Source organism: Lepus europaeus, chromosome 4 (genome assembly GCF_033115175.1).
Source record: "Lepus europaeus isolate LE1 chromosome 4, mLepTim1.pri, whole genome shotgun sequence".
NCBI lineage: Eukaryota > Metazoa > Chordata > Mammalia > Lagomorpha > Leporidae > Lepus > Lepus europaeus.
The window spans coordinates 43,819,239-43,838,738 of record NC_084830.1 but is presented as its reverse complement, the minus strand read 5'-3'; the positions used below and the strand labels follow the sequence as shown (position 1 = coordinate 43,838,738).

Genomic DNA, 19,500 nt, shown 5'->3' with positions numbered 1-19,500 from the left:
ATTATTGATATATAAGCCAAGACTTTGTTACTGATAAAAATAAAATGATTTGCATTTTGAGCTTAGCAGCAGTATTTGATGATAATTTTTTATTTAGAGAGAATTTAAGGCTATTTATCCATCTGTTCATGTTTTCCTCAGTGTTCAATGCACTTTGTCTCAGTATAAAATGAGAACACTTCAAGCCAGATAGAATGTTCAGTTATGTACTCTGAATTATATAGCCTTTGACTTTAATTCAAAGACATTATTAACTGATTTGTGGGCTGCTTTTGCCTTTCCTCTAAAATGGCCTTAAATGATATTATTCTTTAATTTTTTGGGTATGTTTTAATTAACTTTTTTCTTAGTAAAAAGTTACTGATTTTTAAATGTCTTGTTTGCTAGAGAGGTCAGAGATAAATTTGGTGTTTGTTGTATTAGCTTCCTCTTGGAAGCTCTTGGATTTAATCTCTTCCATTTTTTTTTCTTCTCCTTGACTCAGAATATGTGTATGTCTACAATGCAGTGCACACATACACATTTCAATGGGAATACTTAGGATATAATTAAAACTTATTTACTTTGTTGGTCAGAAGTTGTAACTTAGTCAATCTTCATCTTGCACAGGGAGGTAGCAAACATTTTCAGTAAAGAGCCAGTTAGTAAATATTTTAGGATTTGTTAGCTCCACATTTTCTCCCTCCCCTCCCCTCCCCTCCCCTCCCCTCCCCTCCCTCCACCCCTCTCTCCCTCAGAATTACAGAGAGGTAGAGGCAGAGAGCGAGATTGTTCCATCCACTGGTTCACATCCCAGATGGCTGTAATGGCTGGAGCTGTACTGGTCTCCTGTGCGGGTACAGGGGCCCAAGGACTTGAGACATCTTCCACTGCTTTCTGAGGGCACAGCAGAGAGCTGGATTGGGAGTGGAACAGCCGTTATTCGAACTGGCGCCCATATAGGATGCCAGTGCTACAGACCAGGGCTTTAACCTTTGTGCCCAGTGCCAGCCTCTGTATATTTTCTGATCCAGGTATTTTACTCTTCCTTTGTAGTGAGAAACCAGCCATAGGCATTTGACAGACTAAAGAACGTGACTATGTTCCAATTAAACTTTATGAAACCAGATGGCACAAGACTTGTTTGTCTAGAGCCTGATAAAATATAATGTCTGGTTCATAACAGGCATTTACTTGTTTACTCAGTTGTACAAAGTCAGACAATATTTTCCTCAGGCTTAGATAAACTGACTCTATGACATTTGCAATAAGAAGCTGTCTCAGACTTTCTGGTCTAACGGCCATTGTTTTTTAAAGTCATGGATCTTTGGAAGTCTGTTAGAAGAATCATAAACCTACAAATGCAGATTGACAATTTGTGTCTAACTTTAGTGTATTCACATATTTTCTGGAGTCCAAACATAAGCCCCAACTTAAGCCTCTGAAAGAGAATGAGAAAATGGAGGACTCTGGTATTTTGGCATATACAAAGGGAGTTATTCTTACATTAGTTAATTATTTAGATATTTTTCTTGTAGAAAATATTGTCTGTGAAAGACAGTATTGTTTGCATGTGTACATGTGCTTAAATGCTTTCGATCTTGGGCTTTTAGGGCTTAATATTTTGAAAAAATCCTGAAGGAAGTTTAATAGTGTCAAATGATTTAAGAATATTGTAATTGTTTGACTGTGGAAGAGCCTGAGCCAAGAAGTACAGTGTAACATTACAGAAGATAGTATACATGTTTCTTCTTTGCCTTAAGAGTACAAGAATTTAAAAGCTTTTCCTTTCTAGAACATCTAAAAGCAGTAAAAACTCTGTGGTGAATGATAAAAAAATAATGCAGAACTTATTTCATTTTTTATGCTTTAATATTTTAGTGTTTTATAAAACATTTTAACTGCACATGAACATTGTACATATTTACGGGGTTCCATGAGATGTTTTGATACATGTATATATTGTATAATAGCCTATTAGGGAGAACATATCTTCTAAAACTTTATGCTGAAAACATTTAAAATCCTTTATCCTTTTTAAAAAAGGAAATATACTTTATGTTACCATTATTTATAGTCACCCTACTTTGTAATAGAGCACGAGAGCTTTTTGAAATTTATTTTTTATTTGAAATGGAGAGCAAGAGAATAAGAAAGAGGAGATCTTGCATCCATTGGTTACTCCCCAAATGCCTACTACACCCAAGGTTAGGTTAGGCCAAGCCAAAGCATAGGAGCCTAGAACTCCATCCACATTTTCAGTTGTGTGGCAGGGACCAAATACCAACATCATCTGCTGCCTCCCAGGGCATGCATTAGTAAGAATCTGGAATTGGGAACAGACGTGGAACTTAAATCCAGACACTCTGATATGGAATGTGGGTATCCCAGCAGCATCTATACTGCTGTGCTGAATGCCAGCCCTCAATCCATTTTTAAATACCGACTCCTTCAAAATACATATATTTTGTTTATTATGACCATGGTGATAATGAGCAGTTATTTAGTTCTAGTTAAATTAAATTTCACACTTAACAGAGGGTGAAGGAGAATTTTCTAGAACAGCTTGTGGAAGACTGTCTTTGCCCTTAAAGAACTTACTGTTTAGGATAGGAGACTTCTGTAAACTAATGCAAAGCCAGAGGAAGAGCAGCACTAATGAAACCATGATTACTGTTTTTGGGGGAGTACTAAAGGGAGAAGTGGTTATGATTGGTATGTGTGAATCCTACAACATTTCATAAAGATGAAGAATTAAAGGATGAGAAATGACATAGCAGACAAATAATATGCAAAAGTAAATTATGATCTTAATATAAACATATGAGCCAGTGGGGCCAGTGCTGTGATATACTAGGCTAAGCCTCTGCCTGTGGTGCTGGCATCCTGTATGGGCACTGGTTTGGGTCCTGGCTGTTCCTCTTCTGATCCAGCTCTCTGTTTAGTGCTTAGGCCCCTGTACCTGGAAACAGGAAGAAGCTCCTGGATTCTGAGAGGCCCAGCTTTGTTGCAGCCATTTGGGAAGTGAACCCTTGGATGGAATACATTTTTGTGTCTCCCTCTCTCTGTAACTCCACCTCTCAAATGAATAAATAAAATCTTAAAAAAAAAAAAAACCCTGTGAGTCAAGATAAAACTTAAGGCAAAAAGCACTTAATGGAGATAAGTAATTGAGGTACTAAATTTTAATTAAAAGTAGATTTTTCCAAAGAATATACAGTAACTTTTATGTACCTAACAACCTAGCCAAATAGGAAAAACAAGTCCCAAATTAGATCTTGCATATCAGAATTACTTAGATTGTTTCAGTAGATACATGTGAATTTGCACTCAGCATGGAAGACAGTGCATGTTGTTTAGCGCACACATTGACAAAGATTTGTTCAAAAAGGAAATTTGACAAATTTCAGTGAATACTCATCTTTGATCAAAATGCAATTAAATTACAATTATTTATTGATATGTTTGAATTTACGTCCACCATTTTCTTTTTTGTTTTACCTTTGTAAGGTCTGTTTATTTGTTCTTCTCCTCTCCTTTTTTTTTTTTTTAAAGACTTTATTTATTTATTTAAAGGAGAGTTACAGAGAGAGAGACAGAGATCTTCCATCTATTGGTTCACTCCCCGAATGACTGCAACAGTCAGGGCTGGGCCAGTCCAAAGCCAGAAACATCTTCTGGGTCTCCTGCATGGGTGGCAGGAGCCCAAGCATTTGGGCCATTCTCTGCTGTTTTCCCAGGTCATCAGCAGGGAAGCTGGATCGAAAGTGGAGCAGCCAGCACTCCAACTGGCCGGGATGCTGGTGTTGCAGGTGTGGCTTTGCCTGCTAACCACAATGCCAGTTCCTATGGTTTAGTTTTCAGAGTCCTGAAGTAGCTATTTCATAATTTTCTCCAAGTTTTTAAGTTTAATGATTAAAAAAAAAAAAGAGAACATTTCCATACACTGGTTCACTCTCCAAACATCTAAGGACAGGAAATGCATGCCAGGTCTCCCATGTGGTAGTAGGAACCAAATTACTTGAACCACCATCTCCATTGCCTGCCAGGGCTTGCATTAGTAGGAAGCTGGAGTCAGGAGCAGAATCTTAATGTTGAACCCACGTGCTCTGATGGGGGGTGTGAGTGAGGGTCTTCACTAGTGCCTTCATTGCTAGGCTAAATGCTTGTACTCTGTTTTATTTTTAATATATAATTATACATATTTATGATTTATAATATATTGATGCATATATACAGTATGAGATGAAATTAGAGTAATTAACATATCCATCGCCCCAAGTATTTATTATTTCTTTGTGGGGAGAACATTAAAAGATCCCCTCTTCTAGCTGCTTTGATGCACATTATTATTAATGATAGTCACCCTGCTATGTGATAGAACATCGGACCTTGTTCCTCTTATTGGGGTGGGATGCTTACTTTATTTTACCCAGAATCAGAACCTGCTAACATTTAGGATTTGGGTATGTGACCTTGTGGAGGCTCTTTTTTTTCTGTACACACACACACATGTTTTCTTTTGTAACTTCCATTTTCTATTTGATGTTATGCCAGCAGTATTTTTCCAGGATCTTCATATTTTTTACAATGTTATTTTAATCACTGGCATGTATTCCATTATATATCTCTTCTATATTATATTTAATGAACCCATTTTTATTTGATACTTAGCTTGTTTGCCATTTTCAGTTTTGTAAAATGCTTAGCAAACATAAGGGTAGGTAAATCTTGGCATGTACCTGTGTTTATTTCCTTAGGAGAAAATGTTATCAATCTACAGAATAGTAATTTGTGCATTTGGATTTTCTATAAAATGATTTTTGTGAAATGATGATTTTGTGTCATCTTCACCAAAACTTTAATTGATTTTCTTCTTCTTTAGTTGTGTAGAGCTTTTGTGACCATCTTTAATACTGATAATATCTTCAATTCACAGCTGTTTTCTTTAGCTCATACAGTAGCTGCCTTGAAGTATAAGTTATCAAATCTGATGAATGCTTTTTAATTTGTGTTTTATTGGACCTCTATGCAAGCTTTGACAATAAAGCTTACTTATTCTTAGCCTTTTAAAGAAGTGTTTACTTTGAAACAATTTTAGCCTCCTAGGTAAGGCTAAGAGTATTTATCAAGAAATTGTTTTCCTGGGACTGGCATTGTGGTGTATAGTGTTAAGTCACTGCTAGTCCCACCAGCATCCCACATGGGTGTCGGTTCGAGTCCTGACTGCTCCACTTCTGATCCAGTTCTGATCCAGCTCCCTACTTTAATGGGCCTGGGAAAGCAGAAGAACATGGCCCGAGTGCTGGGGCCGCTGTACCCACATGGGAGACCTGGATGAAGCTCCTGGTTTCATCCTGGCCATGTGGCCATTTAGAGAGTAAACCAGTATATGGAAAATCTCTGTCTCCTTCTCACACTGTAACTCTGTCTTTCAACCGAGTAGTTTCTTCTTTTTAAAAAGGAAATTATTTTCCTTTTAACTGTTGGAGTATAAGTTTGCCTATATGATGTTTATTACCCTAGAATAAGTTGTACATCAAAAACTTCACTAAGATGTTCTTAGTTACTTTTTTTTTTAACTTTTATTTAATGAATATAAATTTCCAGTGTACAGCTTATGGATTACAATAGCTTCCCCCTCCCATAACTTCCCTCCCACCCGCAACCCTCCCCTCTCCTGCTCCCTCTCCCCTTCCATTCACATCAAGATTCAATTTCAATTCTCTTTATATACAGAAGATCAATTTAGTATAAAGATTTCAACAGTTTGCACCCACATAGAAACACAAAGTGAAACATACTGTTTGAGTACTAGTTATAGCATTAAATCAAAATGTACAGCACATTAAGGACAGAGATCCCACATGAGGAGCAAGTGCACAGTGGCTCCTGTTGTTGACCCAACAAATTGACACTCTAGTTTATGGCGCCAGTAACCACCCTAGACTCTCGTCATGAGTTGCCAAGGCTATGGAAGCCTTCCAAGTTTGCCGACTCTGATCATATTTAGACAAGGTCATAAAAGACAGAGTGAGGATAGTAACCAATGATCCTAAGAGTGGCATTTACCAGGTTTGAACAATTATACAGCATTAAGTGGGGAAGAGGACCATCAGTACACACAGGTTGGGAGTAGAGCCATTGGTGGTAGAGTAGAGGTTATGATTACAAAGGAATGAGGCCCAAGTACGCTAGACAGGGTCTAGAACAAAGGACAGAGTCATTATTAGAGGAGCTAAGAAAGGTGCTAAGCTACAATTAAGTTTTCTGATTGAGAGGCCAATAGAACCTGAGAGAAGGGGCTTGATAATAATCTGTTGGGCTTTAGGCCTTGTAAGTTAAGAGGCCCAGACCTATCTATCTCTTCACATGGGGTATATCCTAAGGGAGGTGTGAACCTCCTAGGGGAAGGCACTCTGTTGACTTTCATGACTTGGCTGGCCTGGGAGGAGAGCTGGCCAGGTAAAGGCAGGTGGCATCTCTAACAAGAAATTTACAGTTCTGCCTGCAATGTTGCTGACCCTACTTGACCATCCCCTCAGCTGCAGTGGTCACTTTGGAAGTTGGGCTGAGTGAAGGGCTTTTCAGCTTAGAGCCAATAAGATCTGTGGCTCTGACCTGGGCATCCTTCGACTCCAGGGCAGGTCCATTTCCAGTGATCCAACTCTTGGCAGAGCTGCCAGGGCTCTTCACAAGCTGACTTCTGCTGAAGCCCAGACTCACCACATTGAAAGCACTGCAGTGGACTGGCCTGTTGGGTCTCCTTGAGGGCAGATCACTGTACAGATCAGCCATTAATAGGCCTGCCACCCATTGCTTCTGATGCCGAGCTTTCTTTTCCTCCTGGTTTTTGTTAAAGCAGACCAGAGGATGCAAGTCAAGGGAGTGCCCGTGTCCCATCTCTAATCTTCGGTGGCCTGAACTACAAGTCTATAGTCACAGGCACGTTCTGTAGTAGTTTTTCTAAGGTAGACAATGCCCATGAGGAAAATTATATTCTCACTTTAAAACTTTCTTTCCCTTTGGTCTGAAAGGGAGGTTTTTTCTACTTACTGTATACTTCGCTGATGGCGAAGTGAATCTAGCTATGAGATTATTATTTAAGCTCTTACTTTGGCTATGCTATTACAGAAAAATGTTAGCCATCTCTTTTATAAGGTCTAAAGATTAAATTGTGCGTCCTACAGATTCCTTCATAATAGAATTAGTTTCCTACCTTGAAGAGAATAGAGAAATGAAAGAACAAGTTGGGCTTAAACTAGAGAAATGAGGGAGCAAGTCCTAGAACGCTTGCTGACAATAGCAATATCACATGAATACTTAGCAAACAGTTTCAACCATTAGATAACAACTTAAGAAAACATTTACCAGAAAGTCCAATGCCTTCTATAAATTTTAAGAATCATGTATTTGAAAACACCTCTTAAATATCTAACATGGTGTAGTTTGTTTAACCAGTAAACTTAAGCACAACCATCTAAAATGTTTTTAGTTTCTTTCTACCAACAAGTTTAAAACATATGATACAGAGATTCAGGTCACACAAATTAAAATGTATCTTTGATTGATTTTAGCAGCTTAAATTTATGGACAATCTTATCTATAAGCCATTTAAAATAAAACTCAATAAAATTTCCCCATGTGGACATACAATATGTACACACATATAACATAGCATAATAGACCAGTATAGCAATTTTAATAATAGCTTTTAAAATCTTTAACTCTTTTTGTAGATTGCCAATTGATTTGAATTGCTTTTTCTTTTTAGTAACCTCAGTTAACCATACTTTCTCTCAGTTGGTACTGTTAAATACATTATTGGCTTCATCTGTTTACAGAGCCATCCCAAAGTACTGAATACAATAGAAGTGGCTGGAAAAAGTCCATAGGAACCTAGAGGAGGACAGCTAAACACAGAACCAACAACGCTTTAGTTTTATGAGCAGCACATCATATATAACTGTGGATGACAAAAGACTTTAAGTCGCCATGTTTAAAATTATAAACTCATCAACCAACAAGAGGCACTTGCTTACTTCACAGTATTTTTGAAAGCACCTGTAGGTTTTTACAAGTATTTAACCCTTTAGGCCTCTGGTGCTTTCTCATTAAGATAACTATCATGTCTAGTAACACAAGATCATTAGACTTTTTAATTCTCAAACATTTGTATTAATAGCATTTTCCATTATAGAAACTTAAAGTTTGGTACCACATCACATCTTGACAGTCCTTCTAATATAATCCAAATAGCCTGATTAGTTGGTGTCTCTATAAGATGAGAGACATAGGTCCTTCGCTTTTTTCAGTTGGGCCCAAACTGGAAAAACCAAAGTCCAGGATTTACTGGAAATTTTAGAGACCAGATTGTTTGAAACTTTGATTTTTTGAATGCCTGTCAAGAATGCCAAGAAGGCTCAAAATCCAAAATATCTGGTTGAAATAAGATTCCTTAAAATCATGACATAACATAGACCAAATTTGATCATTGTTACAAGGTGATTATTCAAATCTTTGAAAATAAGCACATATTTAAATAACCCTTATCTCTTAATAAAAATTCAGCTGTTTTTGAAAAATTAGAATTTAAGAGACATCAAGAGAACATAATAGATTACTTTTACACATTGCTTTAACAGAGCATCAGAGTTTAATTCTATGTCAAAGAGAAATTGAGCTTCCTGTCATCTTTTGCTGTGAGGTTTCCTTCCTTTACCTTCTTTCATATTGGTGACCATGTTTCTGTGTTTCTGTGTGTAACACATCTTTAAGCATCTTTTGCAGGGCAGGATGAGTGGCAACAAATTCTTTCAGTTTGTTTGCTATGAAAGGTCTTAATTTCACCTTCATTCACAAATGAGAGCTTTGCAGGATATAATATTCTGGGCTGGCAGTTTTTCTCTCTTAGTACCTGGGCTATGTCTCGCCATTCCCTTCTAGCTTGTAGGGTTTCTGATGAGAAGTCTGCTGTGAGTCTAATTGGAGATCCTCTAAGAGTAATCAGACGTTTCTCTCTTGCACATTTTAGGATCTTTTCTTTATGTTTCACTGTGGTGAGTTTGATTACAACATGTCGTGGTGAGGATCTCTTTTGGTCATGTTTATTAGGGGTTCTATAAGCTTCCTGTACTAAGATGCCTCTGTCCTTCTCCAAACCTGGGAAATTTTCTGCTAGTATCTCACTGAAAATGCCTTCTAATCCTTTCTCCCTCTCCGTGCCTTCAGGAACTCCTAGAACCCGAATGTTGGTTTTTTTAAGAGTATCCTGTAGATTCCCGACAATATTTTTTAGAATTCTAATTTCTTCTTCTTTTCTTTGGTTTGCCTGTTTCCTTTCCTGTTCTCTGTCTTCTAAGTCCGATATTCTCTCTTCTGCTTTGCCCATTCTGTTTTTAAGGCTCTCTAATGTGTTTGTCATTTGATCTATTGAATTCTTCATTTCATTATGATTTCTCGTCACTATCAGAGTTTCTTGTTCCACTAGTTGTTTCATTTCATTTTGATTCCTCCTTAATATTTCATTTTCACGAGAGAGATTTTCTATCTTGTCCATTAAGGATTTCTGTAGTTCAAGAATTTGTTTTTGAGAACTTCTTAATGTTCTTATCAATTTTTTGAGATCTGCTTCTTGCATTTCTTCTATCTCATCATCTTCATAATCTTGAATTGGGGTGTCTTTTTCATTTGAGGGCGTCATAGTGTCTTCCTTGTTCTTGTTAGCTTGGTTTTTGCGTTTGTTTGGCATGTTGGAGATATTTGGTTTCTTCACTGTGGTGTTTTTTCTTGTTACACTATGGCTCTGTATTAAGTGGACTGTCTGCTTTGGGTGGAGCCTTAGAGGCTTGAGATGAGTGTGGACTGAGAGCTGTGTTTGGTTCCTCAGGGTTGAGGGTGTGTCAAAGATGACACTCCCAGGTTAGGCGTGGTAAATCTCTCTTTCTTTCTTTTTTTGATTCAAAAGGGAAGTAATTCCGCACAGCTGAACGTAATTGGAGGTAGTTAGCAGGCAAATGATATACCCACAGGAGCCAGAGATCGGAAGCTCTTTCCCAAGGACCACACAGGGAATCTCTGCTGCCCTCAGTGTGGGCTCCAATTCTCCTGCAGTCTCCCACTGGGTTGCCAAGTTAGATGCTAATCTCCTGTTATTTCACCCCTCCCCCCAGAGTCAGGTTTTTCTGCTAGGCTCAGGGCCGGTGCAGACCTGAGGTTGCCCTGCTTATGACGTATGTCAAAATTTCACCTGCTCTTTGTCTTGCTCGCCTTTGAGAAGTGAGTGGAGAGAGAGAAACTTGTGTCCGTATTGGTCACTTTTTTTTTTTTTCCTCTCTCTCTTCTAGTTAGCCTGGTGACCTTTTCCCCACGTAGTTTCAAGCCTCGTTCCCTCTAGCCTCCTCTTTCCGCTTGCCTGCTGGTGTCTCGGGTTATTGAGGTTCGGCTCACCTCGCATTCCAGCGCTGGAGTGTTGATTCTGCCGCTGGTGTCCCGAACTTGGGCTCCCACGCTCTCCATGCAGGTCCACTGTGAATCACTAGTTCCAGAAGTTTCCTCTGCTGTTTCTTCCCCTACTCTTCCTTGACCCTGCCGTATCTCCACTTTTATTAAAGTGTCTCTCCGCCGGACTAATAGTGTGCTCCCTTCCTATTCCGCCATCTTGCCACTCTTCGCCGATGTTTTTAGTTACTTATAACCAAGTCATCAACCATTGAATTTCTGGTTTTGTGCAGCTTGAAGTGGTCCCAGTGACTGTTTCAGATGATGTCTGTAATCAAAATTGTTTGATACATGCCTTTTAATTTAAGAATATCAGACAAGTAAAATACAGTCTTTTCCCTCTAGAATTTATTAGTTCAACAGAGAAGAGTATGTAAGTTGTAGTAGTAACAGAAGCCCAAGAGCGGTGGTAGAGGCAGTTTGCTTTAATGCTGATGTCTAGAAAGGGAGACATTAGAGCAGAAGGTATAATGGAGGGAGCAGTTATACTGGGTCTGTACAGAAGGGGAGAATGATAAAAAGTATTGTAAACAGAGGGAAGAACATGTGCAGTCAGTGGTGATCCATCGTATTTTCATCTGGTTTTCTGGGTGTTAAGGAGAATGGAGTCTGTGGGTGGGAAAGAAGAAGATACTAAGAATTTGTAGGGGCAGTGCCATGGCATAGCGTGTAAAGCGGCCTGCAGTGCCAGCATCCCACATGGTTGCCAGTTCGAGTCCCGGCTGCTCCACTGCCAATCCAGTTCTTTGCTATGGCTTGGGAAAGCAGCAGAGGTTGGCCCAAGAGCTTGGGTCTCCACTCACTTTGGAGACCCAAAGGAAGTTCCTGGCTCCTGGCTTTGGATTGGCCCAACTTTGGCCGTTGCAGCCGTTTGGTTAGTGAACCAGCAGATGGAAAACCTCTCTCTGCTTCTGCCTCTGCCTCTCTCTAACTCTGCCTCTGAAATAAATAGATATTTAAAAAAAGAAAAAGGATATGTGGACAGGTTGGCTAGTAACAGGCTATTTTAGAACCATCTAATAGTATATCTTACAGATTCTCATCCGTGACTCCATTTTCAGATATCAGTAGAATAGACCTGGATTAATCGTAAATTATTTAAATAAACACACTCCCAGGAGTCTCCATATATGGAGTGAGAAGAGCTCTTTGTCTGTTTCATACTATTCCGTAGCTTGCTTAGCACCAAGTTATTATGAAGAATGATAGTGTGTCATTTATACCATGGATAAGTCCCTGTTACTTTAGCATTGCATTTTTAAAAGATTATATAGTTTTCTGCAAAAGTAGTTTTTTTTAGATTCTTGATTCTTTCTTTGGTGAATTGGCTTATTTATCTCAAACTGTATGTAACTTTTATAATGAGAAACTGAGTGGAAATACTAAAAAGAGGTGAAAGACTCATCATCAGTGTTAGGTTAAAATGCATTTACATTTCTTTCTTTTTTTTTTTTTGACAGGCAGAGTGGACAGTGAGAGAGAGACAGAGAGAAAGGTCTTCCTTTTGCCGTTGGTTCACCCTCCAATGGCCGCCGCGGTAGCATGCTGCGGCCAGCGCACCGCGCTGATCCGATGGCAGGAGCCAGGTGCTTCTCCTGGTCTCCCATGGGGTGCAGGGCCCAAGCACTTGGGCCATCCTCCACTGCACTCCCTGGCCACAGCAGAAAGCTGGCCTGGAAGAGGGGCAACCGGGATAGAATTGGTGCCCCGACTGGGACTAGAACCCGGTGTGCCGGCGCCGCAAGGCAGAGGATTAGCCTAGTGAGCCGCGGCGCCGGCTGCATTTATATTTCTTTTAGGTAAAATGCATTTATATAATACTTTATTTTATTTTGCTATCCTTCATTGTATTTTGAAGATAATAAAAACTCATGACCTCTTGGCCGGCGCTGTGGCTCAGTAGGCTAATCCTCCGCCTTGCGGCGCCGGCACACCGGGTTCTAATCCCGGTTGGGGCACCGATCCTGTCCCGGTTGCCCCTCTTCCAGGCCAGCTCTCTGCTGTGGCCAGGGAGTACAGCGGAGGATGGCCCAAGTCCTTGGGTCCTGCACCCCATGGGAGACCAGGATAAGCACCTGGCTCCTGCCATTGGAACAGCGCGGTGCGCCGGATGCAGCGCGCCTACCGCGGCGGCCATTGGGGGGTGAACCAATGGCAAAAGGAAGACCTTTCTCTCTGTCTCCCTCTACTGTTCACTCTGTCTGTCAGAAAAAACAAAACAAAACAAAACCTCATGACCTCTTACATACTTTCTATGTGTTTTCTATTGATGACAAGTTTTTCTAAAATAGGAAAACCAAATTAATTATGTTTACCTTTTAGAAATGTTTATTTTTACCATCTGGGTTGAGTAGTAGTAATATACATTATGAAGTTAAAATTTTGATTCATTAAGAATTATTTTAACATCTAAAGATTTGCATTAAATCTAATATTTTATGTGTTTATTGTATCGCATTTCTTAATTGGTGCTGTAGAAGCTGATAATAGTTTCCATATAGGAGAAAACCTTGAAACTAGATTGCATTACATTTCCTTCTCATTTGCATCCATTGGGAGTGAGTGAAGTGGGCTGGTTTCTGTACATGTTATGCTTGAATAGAGTTAAATAAGCTTTCTCTCAACAGTCTTCTGGGCAGGTGTTGATACTGTCGATTGCTGGCAGAAATTGATTCTGTTTTATCTAGTAAAGTTCTGATTTAGTGAATATAAGCATGTGGTTATTTCATGAAATAGCTAAAATTTTAATTACCCCCCCCCCCCTTTTTTTTTTGACAGGCAGAGTTAGACAGTGAGAGAGAGAGACAGAGAGAAAGGTCTTCCTTTGTCGTTGGTTCACCCTCCAATGGCTGCCGCGGAAGGCGCACTGCGGCCGGTGCACCGCGCTGATTCGAAGTCAGGAGCTAGGTGCTTCTCCTGGTCTCCCATGCGGGTGCAGGGCCCAAGCACTTGGGCCATCCTCCACTGCCCTCCGGGGCCACAGCAGAGAGCTGGCCTGGAAGAGGGGCAAGCAGGACAGAGTCCGGTGCCCCGACCGGGACTAGAACCTGGTGTGCCGGCCCCGCAGGCGGAGGTTTAATTTGTTTTATGTTTTCAGTTAAATTTCCCAGTGAAATACCTATATACACACTTACAATGTAAGAAATGTTAGCAATTGTAGAGTATTCCACAGTAGCATGAAATTGAAAGAAAAATTTTGGAGATTATAAACAAGCTATGGAAAAGAAGTATGTAAACTGATTACTTTTGTTGTTTTGTTTACTTGTTGATTTCCCTGTGTTGGCACTCTAGTTTTATTCAGTCTCCTATACATTTGTTTGTCTTTTGTGTAGCTTCATTGTGTACTTTTTTTGAGCTTTCTTGAACTCTTTCTACATTTTCTTTTTTATTTTTCTCTTCTATTTCTCAGTATTGTTAATAAGTGAACATAGTTTAGATGGACATGTTTCTCTTATCCTTCCTCTCTTAGACATAGCTTTTGAATATATATGTATATATAAATATACATATATTCATATATATGAAAATATATGTAAACTATGTTCACTTACTAACAATACTAATAATACATATATATTCATATTCATATATATGTATTATTAGTATTGTTAGTATTCATATTCATATATATGTATGAGAGAGAGACAGACAGAGAGAAAGGTCTTCCTTTGCTGTTGGTTCACCCTGCAATGGCCGCTGCAGCCGGCGCACCGCGCTGATCCGAAGCCAGGAGCCAGGTGCTTCTCCTGGTCTCCCATGGGGTGCAGGGCCCAAGGACTTGGGCCATCTTCCACTGCACTCCCAGGCCACAGCAGAGATCTGGACAGGAAGAGGAGTGACTGGGACAGAATCCGGTGCCCCGACCGGGACTAGAAACTTGGGATGCTGGCACCGCAAGGCAGAGGATTAGCCTATCGAGCCGCGGCGCTGGCCAGAAACTTTTCTTCTAATATATTGTTTAACCTGCTTATAGTAATTTTGCTTTCTCTGGGAAAATGTTTTTGAAATAGAAACCAGATAGACCATTTTATAGGAGACTCATTGAATTAGATTTAATGTTATGTTACTGATAAGATTCAGTTTCTGTGGTTTCTCTTAGAACATATATACTTAATTTTAGAACTTCTTGGTTGTGTTTTTTGTTGGGCTGGATTTGCTGCTGATTGTGTTACTTCGGCAAGCTTCTTAATTTATATGAACCTTAATTTCCTTTGTAGAATAAGCTATAAGATATCCGCTTTTCACATACATTAAATTCAGTAACATTTTAAGAAGTAATTTATTTGTTGATGAACTGGTTGCTAATTGAATCATTTTTTCCTGTTTTATAGGTTATGTGCAGAGTCTGATTAGACGAGTTGTAAATAATGTAAACATTGTTATAAATAATCTCATTTTAAAATATGTTGAAGATGATATTGTTCTTTCAGTCAATATTACTTCAGCAGAATGCTATACAGTAGGTGAATTATGGGATCGTGCATTCATGGATATTTCTGGTAAGTAAATGTTAAGTGTGTTTTTTCATAATTGAAACAGTTGCCTTGATTCTTTTTTTTTTTTTTTTGACAGGCAGAGTGGACAGTGAGAGAGAGACAGGGAGAAAGGGTCTTCCTTTACCGTTGGTTCACCCTCCAATGGCCGCTGTGGCCGGCGCACCGCGCTGATCCGAAGCCAGGAGCCAGGTGCTTCTCCTGGTCTCCCATGGGGTGCAGGGCCCAAGGACTTGGGCCATCCTCCACTGCCTTCCCGGGCCACAGCATAGAGCTGGACTGGAAGAGGGGCAACCGGGACAGAATTCGGTGCTGCAACTGTGACTGCCGGCGCCGCAGGCGGAGGATTAGCCTATTGAGCCGCAGTGCTGGCCGCCTTGATTCTTAACTTTTTTGGGGGCCAAGTGGCTCCTTGATAAATCTAATGAAGGCTGGGAGAAAAATTCTCGCATGTAAAATTTAGTGTATAAGTACAGAAGAGTAATAGACTACTAGGTTAAGGAACTTTAGACTCATTTTTGAAAGGTCTGAATATTCTTTCATATTTGTTTTAAATGTGATGTGTAATATGAAGGTACTTCAGTAAGTTTGTGGAAATGGAAATAAAAGGTAAGTTTAGAGGAGGATATTTAGCTTAGTAATAAAGACACCAATTAAAACATCCATCCATATCCATGGAGCCGATGCTATGGTGCAGTGGGTTAAGCCACAGCCTGCAGTGCCTGCATCTTAAATGAGCCCCACAGGAAGCTCCTGGCTTCTGCCTGGACCAGCCCTGGTTGTAGTGGCCATTTGGAGAGTGAACCAGTGATCAGAAGATTGCTCCCCCCACCACCCCAGCCCCGTAACTCTGCTTTTCAAATAAATGAATAAAAAGTTAAAAAATAATCAGTGCCCAACATCTGACTGCTTGGGTTCAATTTCCATCTGTGGCTTCTGATTCCAGCTTCCTACCAATTCATATCCTGGGAGGCAGTGGTGATCATTCAAGTAACTGCCACCCATATGGAAAGAGAGCTGGACTGAGTTCCTAGCTCCCAGCTTTAGTTCTCAGCTGTTGTGAGCAATTGGGGGGGGGGGGTAGTAAACCAATGGATGGAAAATCTCCCCCACCTTCCAACCTGCTTCTCCCTCCATCCTGTCTGTCTCTCTCTCTGCCCTCTAAGTAAAATTAAACAATTTTTTTTTTTTTTTCAAAAGAGAGCACCTTATCAGGGGCGGGCATTTGGCACAATGTTTAAGATGCTGTTTGGGACACCCATATCCCATATCAGAGGGCCTGGGTTCAGGTCTCAGTTTCGCTTCTGATTCCAGTGTCTTGCTAATGTGTACACTGGGAAGCAGCAGGTGATGGCTCAGGTACGTGGGTCCCTGCCACCTACATTGGAGACTTGCCTTTAGTTCTGGCCTCCTAGTTTTGTCCTGGGCCAGCTATTATGATTTTGGAGAGTGAACCAGTGGATTGAAGACTCTTCTCTGTCTCTCTGCCTTTAACATAAGTAACTAAAAATTTAGCAAAGGAAACATTTTCAAAGATTAATAATGCTATCCCCTTCACTGAATAATAGACTATCCTTGAAGTAGGACTTCTTTACATTGTTACAGCGTAGTGAGAGCATGCACTCTATAGTATTGTTGCCAGAGTTTCAATTACAGTTCTGCTGTTTTATGAACTGTATAATATCAGGCAAACTATTTATCCTCGGTTGTGTCTGTTTCCACATTTTTTAAAGAGGGCCTTGTAAATATTATTATATAAGAGATATAAAAGACTTAGAACAAATAGTAATGGTAACTATTGTTATAAAAAGAAGGACTTAGAGAATTTCTTAAAGTGATTTTTGTTTCTATTCCTACCATTGTAATTTCTTAATTTGTGTATGAGTATGTGTATATAATATTGGTAACTAAATCATCTATTCATATAATATGTAAAGTTGAAAAATTATAAATCATTTTTCCAACTAATATACAAGTTTCAAACTCATCTGCTAGTAAAACTTTTCTGTTTTGACATATATGCATATTCTTTAAATTTACTTCTCAGAAACTTGATTCCAAAATACAGAAAATAAAACATTGGTTTAATTAGAAATTATGAGGATATACTCAGGAATAGTGGTAAAACAGAGTGGACTAAAGTTTATCTGTTTCAGAAACTTATTTAATTATATTTTTATTGCAAAGCAGAGGATAGAGCTTTTCCATCCATTGACTTCTCAAATGTTTGCAATAGCCAGGGCTGGGCCAGCCTGGAACCAGAAGCCATGGGTCTGCAATATGGGTGGCAGGGATCCAAATGCTGAGACATCATCTGCTGCTCCCTAAGGTACTCATTAGCAGGAAGCAGGAGTTGGGAGCAGAACTAGGAGTTGAGCCCAGGCAGTTGGTTACAGGTGTTCCAAGTGTTATCTTTACCACTGTGCCACAAGCCCACCCTACCTGATTGCTTTGAGATGTCCATTGCTTAGATATGGATAGCTGGTAACTTAAAATCAATGGCAAACTAGATTTGAGCTTAGGAATTTCTTGTTAATTAGAAATAAAACTATTCATTTGATAAAAGTTTAATTTTCTAATTTTATCCTATACCAATAGTTGTTTTATTTTTTCTTTGGTAACCTACTTTTTCAAAGTAACCTACTGTTACTGGTAATTTCTTTTTTTTTTCTTAAAGATTTATTTATTTGAAAGGCAGAGTTAGAAGGAGAGATTTAGAGCTTCCATCTACTTGTTTACTCCCCAAATGGCTACAGTGGCTGGGGCTGGACCAGGCTGAAACCAGGAGCCCCATCCAGGTCTACCATGAGGTGACAGGGGACCAATCATTTGAGCCATCCTTCACTGCCTGCTCAGGTGCATTAGCAGGGAGCTAGGTCACAAGTGGAGCATCTGGGCTCGAACCAGTGCCCATATGGGATGCCTGTGCTCTAGATGACGCCTTAATCTGCTGTGCCACAGCACCAGGCCCAGGTAATTTCATTATTTTTGCCATAGCAGTGCTATAACTGGAATTTTCTATGATGTTAGAGTTTTTTTTTTTTTTCTTTTTTAATCTTTACTGATCAATACTGTAGCCATTAGCTAGCTGCATGTGGCTGTTGGCCATTTGAGAAATGGCTAGTGCAACTAAGCACATGAATTTTTATTTTATTGATTTTTTTTTAAGGTTTATTTGAAAGAGTTAAAGAGAGAGAAGTCTTCCACCTGCAGGTTCACTCCCCAAATGGTTGCAATGGCCGGAACTGGGCTGATCCGGAGCCAGGAGCTTCTTCCTGGTCTCCCAAGCAAGTATAGGGACCCAAGGACTTGGGCTATCTTCTACTGCTTTCCCAGGCCATAGCAGAGAGCTAGATCAGAAGTGGAGCAGCCAGAACTTGAACTGGCGCCCATATGGGATGCTGGCACTGCAGGCAGCAGCTTTACCCACTATGCCACAGCATCGGCCCCTATAATTTAATTTAAATGTAAGTTTAGCCACATATAGCTGGTGGCTACTATAGTGGACAATGCAGATTTAGAGTAGCAGTGAGTTGTTAATATAGAAATTCAATAAATTATCACATTTTATTTCATTGTTATCTCATTGGACAAAAGGACTTATGATTTTTTTTCACAAATTTTGTCTCAAATTTGTAGTTTACAAACTGAAGGCATTCTACTTAAGCCTATATTTGATTCTTCAGGTGAAAAATGGGGATAATTGTACCTATTTCATAAGGTTGTTGGAAGATTTAAATGATATCATGAGAAGTTCTTATCACAGGGTAGAGCATCATGTGTTAAATGCTCCAGAAATTTCAATTTCTGCTGAATTATTTTTATTATTTGTACTAATAACTAATAGTTTGCTTTTCCTCCTAGTTTTGCTCTCACTTAAAATGTTTTTCTTCTCTTTTTAGCAACTGATCTGGTGTTGAGAAAGGTTATCAATTTTTCTGACTGTACCGTTTGTCTTGATAAACGAAATGCCAGTGGTAAAATAGAATTTTACCAAGATCCTTTGTTATACAAATGTTCCTTCAGGACTCGTCTGCATTTTACATATGATAACCTAAATTCCAAGATGCCCTCTGTTATTAAAGTAGGTGTCTCTTTAAGTAAAGTTCTGTATGTCTGTTTTTGTTTATTGGTTCTTGTGCTAATTATTATTAAAAAAGCAAAGAAGAGGGCGCATGTTTGGCCTGCTGGTTAGGATGCCTGCCTCCATTATCGGAGTGAACCTTGGTAGGCAGAAGTGACCATATACATAATTGGGTTCCTTGTGAGAGATCTATATTGAGTTCCTAGCCCCCAGCTGCAGCTGGCCCAGTTTTGGCCCTTGTAGGCATTTACGGAAGTGAACTGGGGGATAAGGGACTCTTTATCACTGTCTCTCAAGTAAATAAACATTTAAACAGAAGAAAAAGCAAGAAGAAATTAACTTCATAATTATATCATTTGTTTTCATAAAGCAGTTTTATTAATATTTATGATTACTTGCATTTATCACTTTTTGTATAGTATGTTTTAGTAGAGACGTTTTGTG

General features: G+C 39.5%; 1 protein-coding gene across 1 annotated transcript in view; it reads left to right on the top strand.

Moving 5' to 3' along the window:
* The window catches only part of VPS13B (vacuolar protein sorting 13 homolog B), a 785,675-nt gene that overhangs the window by 48,222 nt on the left and 717,953 nt on the right, over positions 1-19,500 (top strand). Inside the window, 2 exon segments of the mRNA XM_062188180.1 lie at positions 14,811-14,978; positions 18,875-19,056. Of these exon segments, the coding sequence (XP_062044164.1) occupies positions 14,811-14,978; positions 18,875-19,056 (350 nt within the window).